Below are 7,462 nucleotides of genomic sequence, written 5' to 3' on the forward strand. Positions count from 1 at the left end.
GCTTCAGGTTAGCAACATATGCTGCAGGAACAGCTCTTGCTCATCCAATCATAGGTACTTCGGATTAGCTAAAACTAAGTTGAATTAATCTAAAACTTCGTCACCCACTGGTTAAAAGCGGGTATTTATACCCAGATTAGCCAAAATATGTGAAAAGCACAATAGTTGGATAAATATTAATAGTACCAGTATATTTTTATGATGTACTATTAATAGTAATTAACAATTATCTGTGTTTTGAAGTATAATGTTTGCAAAGTACAGAGTTTACAGTTAGGTGGATTAGATTATGCGATTGTATGGTTGTATTGATACATGTATATGTTCGTGGCGACCATCAACGTGCAGCAAGGAACGAACATTGTAGCAGGGGAGCCTTGCCGAGACGTTATCCTTGACGCATTGAATTGCTCACAAGCCTCAGACATGAAATAAGAACGTGATCGTGTATACAGACATATCATTCGTGTGCTTGAGCGTAGCAGTAGAATCTATCCCTTACCGCACTATACTGCACGGCTTCAGTGTTTCGCTCTGGTGGTGTGTGTATGCCAGTGGGTCGTCCATCAAAACAAAAGTGGGGTACGTACGCGGAGGCGACCCACTGGTATTGATGCTGCGCCCATGCAGTGCGGCCGTGTGTTGGCGGTCGGCGTGACCAGCACCGATGACTTGGGATGCCAACGGTGAGTGTAAAATAAATAGACCAACTAGGTTATTCTGGAAAGAACCCCCAAATAGGAAAATGGTTTTACCCCCTTTGGGTTAATGCAAAATAAGGGAAATGCGAAGCTTAGGTGAAGAGGAGGAGAAATGCACGAGATTGTAAGCTTATCATTGTAAATGCAGAGGCTGATGGGTGGGATTAACTGTAAATTGAGGACGCATGTCCATTGGCTAATCATTATATGCTGGAAATGCGACCGTTGGTTGAAACGAAGGAAATTTGCTTTCAACCTGCAGAAAATGCGACTATTGGTAGAAAAGAAGTTTGCCTCGCGTTTGTATTCGTGGATGCGGAAGTACATTTCAATGTGCAGAAAATGATACTATTGGTCGAAAAGGTGTTTGTGTAGATGTCAAGTCGCATTTCCTTCATTTTGAAATGTGCGGAAGTACATTTCAAAATGAAGGAAATGCGACTATTGGTGGAAACGAAGCTTGCGACCCCTTTTATTGGGTAGTGCGTGAAATGAGCTTTCAAAACACAGAAAATGAATGTTGTGTCGTGTTGCTGTTAGTTGATGCAATAAGCTTACTACATAGCTTGCAAAATCAAGGAGATGCGACGTGTATCTATTGGAGGATTTCAGAAAGCGGCGCAAACTTTATTTTGCGCCACCAAAATCATCCGGAATTATAATTCAAATGCGCCGCAAATTTTGGTGAGGTCAGAAAAGCGCCTCATCAAAATTTGCGGCGGGTCCGGACTATTTGGTACGGATACTGTTGTAGTACGGATAAAGCAACTTGGCAGCAATGAGGCGATGGCTGTGGTTGCACTTGCTGACGACGACGACGATGCCAACGACGAGGCTCTTAGCAACCTCCGCTTGTTCAGAGCACGAATGTCCTTAAAGGAACGACACTACCTCACCAGCAAAGTCCTCGTACCACCCAATGCGAGTCCATGGATAGTGTTGTATGGTACGATAGACCGCAGTGCATTCATAACAACCGTGTCCTTGCCACCCGACGCCTTTCACAACCTGCTCCACGAGTTTTCCAAGTACTTCACCTAGAAGTCCCGAATTTTAAAGTCAGGACGCCCCCCCAAACTGCCGCACAAGCACCAAGCATTGGCACCTGTCCTCCACTACTGCACTGCGGCATTCGAGCACAAGACCATGTGCGAAATATTTGGAGTCCCTCCGTCGACGTTTGCAACAGCGTTCCGAAAGGCTCAGGTCGCGTTTGGAATTGCGTTGGAGAGCATAGACCAGGCGAGGGTTCATTACCCATCGAAACGGACACAAATGGAGGGCACGGCAAGTGGCCAAACGGGGCCGTTGGTTTCAGGCCAACACATCATGGAGTACGTTGGAGAAGTGATTGGCAAGGACGAATTCTTCTGGCATTTCCGCAGCATGTCCTTCTCCCAAGTGCCCGACTACTACTTCATGCAGATCTCCAAGTACGTACGTGGACGCCAAGGTGTAAGGAAACAAATCGCGTTTCATCAACTACTCCTGTGAGCCGAACTGCATCGCCGAGGTGTGGACACTGCATGGTGAGAACAGTATTGCTATTACGGCAATAACCAACCAATATTGATGCCGACGTCGAAGTTACTTTCAACTGCAAGTGCTGTTCAGCAAAGTGTTGCGGTCGGATGTGAACGTAAACAGCGACAAGTCAAGTTGATAATACCTTAATACTACGACTTTGCAATTATTAATGTTTTACAGTTAACTCACGACAATCTTGCTAACTTGAGTGATGCCTAAGGTGTCGTTATTGCCGACTTGAGTGGCGCTGCATGAATACTTCACCCCCCTTCAAAGTGCGAAGTTGGCGCATGCAAAGTAAACAATATCAGTGCATTAATAGTATGGCTCAGCGTGCCGTATCAAGTACTAGTACTACGTATTATTAATAGTATTGGACTTCAATACTCCATTACTAGTATTCCGGAGTACTAGTACGTAGTAGTAAAGTACTGTATTATTCATACATACAGTATCACTACGTACAGTAGTACTAGCACTAACTGTGAACTACTAGATTGCATAACGTACGTAGTACAGTCGGCGACGGAATTTAAGGGGCACCGAAGTATTCGCATTACACACAAATATTCCGCCAATGAGATCTCAAATCACAAATATCGCTACACAATTGGTGGAAAATTTGTTAAGGCGGGAAAACATTTTATATTCGCGGGGGATGACAGAGATGAATGTGCTCGGTGTCATTTTCAAATGGAGACTGCATCAAGCAAGAAGATTAGCCCCCAACAAATGCAAAGAAGGCGATATAGTCACGCTAACAAACGTGAAATGATCGTAAAGATGCAAGAAGCATCCACACGGGACGTAGCAGCCGACACAGGCATCCCAAAGAGCAATCTTACGCGATGGAAAAAGCAAAGCAGTGACATTCTCCACTTCGAGGGTACAATGAAGCGCTTCCACCTCCATGGCGACGGCCGTCCGGTCATGATCCCAAACGCTGACGGACTCGAAGCATTCATGCACAAGCGACGTGACGCGGAGCTGACCCTGACGTGCACGCACCTGGTAAATTACCTCAAGCGGAACCACAAGCCTTGGCTGGAGCAATACCTATCAGACCGCCGGAGCGGTTACAAGTCACTGCTGAAGCCTCTTCAGCAGTTCTGTGCGCGCCATGGATTCACATGCCAGAAGCCTGTCAGCTCCAAGAACAGTTGGAGAAGGTTCGGCAGGAATTTGCTTAAGACTTCAACGTCGCGTTCAGTGGCTTCTCCCCAAGCGTCATCATCAACGTGGATGAGATGGGCATGAGTTACGACATGCCACTTCACGCTATTTGGTCCGTCAAAGGTGGCTCCTCAAAGATTTCAAGTGGCGAGAAGCATTCGTACCGGATGACGGCCGTGCTCTAAATGCGTGCAAACGGCGAAAAGCTTCCCATCCTTTTCATTCTGCGCGGGGAGCCTGGTGGCCGCATTGAAACTGGCGAGTTTGAGACCTATCCGATTGGTCACTACTATGCTGTTCAAGAGAGCGCCTGGATGGATGCCAGGGTCTGGGCATTCTACCTTCGGAAGCTACTGAGACCTCGGCTCGATGAGCCCTCTGTTTTGCTTTTGGACAACTTCGATTCTCACGTGAGCAAGGAAGGAATGAAGGTCGCAAGCGAGGAGTGTGGGTGTGTCGTGGCTCCAATCCCTTCGAACGCAACAAGTGTGGTCCAGCAATTGGAGGTTGGAATTATGGCACCGTTTAAGCGGCACTTATGGTTGGAGGAAGACCTCATTGAGGGTGGTGATAGTGGGGAAGATGTAGATATGATGAGTGTCCCTGCCCAGCAGAAGCGGCTTGTCATGATTCATCGCGCAATTAAGGCGTGGGCGTTGATCACGCCGGAGGAAATTAGGCGGAGCTTCTCAAAGGCAATTCCACAATAAATACTAGTACATGCAATAAATACTAACTAGTACATGTCGTTTACAATTTTTAATAAAAAAAAGTTCGACGCGCCCGGGACTCGAACCCGGGACTCACTCAAGACAGACAACGTGTTTTACCACTGCGCTATCGCGTCATACGCTTATCTTTGTAAGAGACACATCGTACCAATCAATTTAAAATACCTCGATGTTTGAAACTGCAGAAAATCCAGAGTCTCGAATATGGTTGGCCACAATATTGAACGAATTTCGAAGCTTCTCAGCCAATCATACCGTGTGTTTCCGAATAATCGAATTAGTAAGTACCCCTTAAATTCCGTCGCCGACTGTACTAGTACTACTAATAGTAAGTACTCTACGTACTGGACGTCACATGGAGTCAGATGGAGTTTCTTTCATTCCTATCGCCACTAGTTTCATATTATCTTCCTCCTGAGGTATATTATGTACGAAGTATTGGTTCCCTTGACGAATCCGAAGAACATGTGCGTCATTCTCAGTGGCATGTGTAGCTTCTTCAATCATTACGTCACTCTTGCCTGTCTCATCCAACCGATGGAGGTCCACTGTACTCCCCTGGATGGACGACCAAAAAATGGACTCGTTGATATACTATTAATATTAAACGAAGTAGTATCCCACTAACCCGGAATCCCTGGAACCCCTGGACCCCTTTCGCTTACATACGATGCTATTCCGGGGGTTAAGGTGCATCACAAGTGGTTAGCTAGCGCTAACCACTGAGATGCACTTGTTTTGAATTTACACTCGATTTGATTATCTTGCAGCGTTGCTGTAAATATACTCACGGTACACCGCAGTACCAGTACTAGTAGTAGTGCAGTTGTCCTCCAAGGTTTGCTTGCTCCCTGGTCAAAACGAAATTCCCGTATAAAACAATACCATATAAACTTTTCAAGGGTTGATTTGAATTGACACGAGGTTTAAATTTTTCAACATGAGGCGCTTTGACAGGCTTAAGTTATGAGGACATTTGAGAATATGCCGCAGTTCAAACAACAAGGAAAGCGACTCTCGATTCACGAAAAGAACTTGATTCAGGGCCGTTGCCGAGTGGGTGTACATGGCGAATGCAAAGAATGCATGCGTGACTGGCCAGTTAATCGCGAGGAAGGGGCTCCAAATCGCCACCGAGCTTAATCTACCCGATCAAGTCAAATGCTTCCATGGGTGGTTGTACCGCCGTTGATGGAGCACCTCCATTCTCTTTACATTAGCTCCGGTCATTCGCTGGTGCGATTGCTTAATTGAGTTTGACGTAGTAAATCACTGTTTATCCACCAAAAAAACCTCCAATTTTAATATTTTGTATCACCTTTATGTCATCAACTTCCTGGAATAGTTTATGTCGTTGTATGGGAGCAAACCTTGGAGGACAACTGTAGTATAGTTAGTACGAATGACCTGTCGAGAACCAGCTGGACTACAGTAATTCGTGAGAGCAACAGCTGCACTTGTTCTTATTACGAAGTACCAGTGTATCATAGCCAAATGCAGCGAAAGCCAAAACAAAACGTTCCAGCTAGGACTCGGGGTTAAGTGTATAACAATGGTTAGCGATCGCTAACCCCTGGTGAAGCACTTAACCCCGGGAATAGCAGCAAAAAGTGTCCGGGGATTCCAAATTTACAGGTTCTTTTGAAGAGAAATGACTACGTAAGAAACAGTGGAACTGTTGCTCTGACGGAATTATTCTCACTGTGTGGGCAAGAATTGATTATTTATATTAATCAGATACTAACTAGTACTACAGTATACTAATATATCATGTCTACGATGTCGCATACGTATGGATCAGAAACAATGACCTCGGAATACTGTATCGGTATCCTAAGGTTATTAAGCTTAGTGGGTTCAAACATGCCTGCCAAGGGCATTACAACACCTGTATATGAGTCTGAGAAATCCATCCAAATTCCTACCACACATCACGAACCCTTTGCAGGGCGTTTCGACAGACCACAATACCATTCCTCATTATTCATTTTGCCATGAAGTTCTCCCTCCTGAGTGCCATTGCCCTCTTCGCTGCGGCGGCCACCGCCCAAACCAACAACGCCGTCGCGGACATCGACGACCGCGCTCGATCGTTGAAGGAGGATGCTGCTAGAGTAGACGATTCCGTGTTGAACCGCGAGTGTCACAAACAAAACGACAACTACATCCCGTCCCTCAAAGCCGGAGAGTACTCGACCAGTGCGTTCCACAACTGTTTCCGCACAGTCGACCAAATCTACGAGTTCACCGATGCGTTGGTCGCCCAAAACCCGAAGTTGCTGAGCAAGTTTGCCATCTCCAAGTCGTACAAGAACGCCACGATTTACGGGTACAAGCTGACTAAGGGTCACTCGCAGTCGCTGTACTTTCAAGCCCTGCAACACGCCCGCGAATGGATCGCGGGGTCGTCGATTCTGTACTCTCTCGCGTCGATTCTGGATGACATTGCCAACAACAAACCCACGGCCGCCGACGAGTACGACTTGTACTTTGTGCCGATCGTCAACATTGACAGCTACGCCCTCACCTGGAACGGCAAGCGGTTCCAGCGCAAGAATGCCAACGAAGTCGACTTGAACCGCAACTGGCCGACTCCCTTCGAGAACCCCAAGCCCCCTGCCAAAAAACACGAAATTTACCCCGGACTTAAGCCGTTCAGTGAGCCTGAAACCGCTGGGATCAATGAATGGCTCCTATCCAAACGCGGCGAAATCCAAGGCTTCATCGACATTCACGCGTACGGGGCCCTCATCCTTTACGCGTACGCAGACACGAGGGAACCCCTCGGCGGGGGGTTTGACGAGAAGTTCGACGTCCTCGGCCGTGGATTGAAAAGCGTCATGGGGGCGTACACCTCTAAACCGGCGCACGGATTTTATTTGGCGTATGGGGTGTTCCCAGATTACGCGTTCCGTGAGTTCAAAAAGCCCGCCTTGACGATTGAAATTATCGGCGATGATTTTACCGCGAACGTGACGACCATCCCGACACGCGGCCTCGAAGTATACAAAGGCATCAACCAATTCGCCAAGGAAGTCACCGTGTTCAACGGTGGAGACGTCAAGCCGTCGTGTGGCAAGTAGGAGCCAAGAGCTCGACTTAAAAGTCAAATTGTATTGTGTCTATGGTACAACTTGCGGTTTGTTGTTTTCAACTCCCAATACAACACGGTGACGTCACCAAAGTAGACTTTACTCCAAGGAACTTATAAATGGCATCATAAAACATGCAAGTCACTTGTGTATTTCCCATTCCCACAGTTGTATGGGAAATGAAGTGGGAGAGCAAATTTAGTCGTTTCGCAACTTGACTCCCAAAGCAAAACTATTA

The 7,462-nt window shown here is 46.7% G+C and overlaps 2 protein-coding genes and 1 pseudogene across 3 annotated transcripts; 2 read left to right on the top strand and 1 right to left on the bottom strand.

The window, feature by feature from the left end:
• Nucleotides 1-1,487: 1,487 nt before the first annotated feature.
• H257_14279 (hypothetical protein) lies at nucleotides 1,488-2,364 on the top strand (the record flags this gene model as incomplete). Its single annotated transcript, XM_009842049.1, has 3 exons — nucleotides 1,488-1,647; nucleotides 1,765-2,134; nucleotides 2,289-2,364. The coding sequence occupies 3 exons, from the start codon at nucleotides 1,488-1,490 to the stop codon at nucleotides 2,362-2,364; spliced, it is 606 nt and encodes a 201-aa protein (XP_009840351.1).
• Nucleotides 2,365-4,176: 1,812 nt separating this feature from the next.
• On the bottom strand, nucleotides 4,177-4,248 carry H257_14280 (annotated as a pseudogene). Its single transcript has one exon. The product of its transcript is annotated as a tRNA-OTHER (tRNA).
• A 1,878-nt stretch (nucleotides 4,249-6,126) lies between these two features.
• H257_14281 (hypothetical protein) lies at nucleotides 6,127-7,215 on the top strand (the record flags this gene model as incomplete). Its single annotated transcript, XM_009842050.1, has 1 exon — nucleotides 6,127-7,215. The coding sequence occupies one exon, from the start codon at nucleotides 6,127-6,129 to the stop codon at nucleotides 7,213-7,215; it is 1,089 nt and encodes a 362-aa protein (XP_009840352.1).
• Between the last annotated feature and the right edge of the window lie 247 nt (nucleotides 7,216-7,462).

Source organism: Aphanomyces astaci (genome assembly GCF_000520075.1).
Source record: "Aphanomyces astaci strain APO3 unplaced genomic scaffold supercont1.56, whole genome shotgun sequence".
Classification (NCBI taxonomy): domain Eukaryota; phylum Oomycota; class Saprolegniomycetes; order Saprolegniales; family Verrucalvaceae; genus Aphanomyces; species Aphanomyces astaci.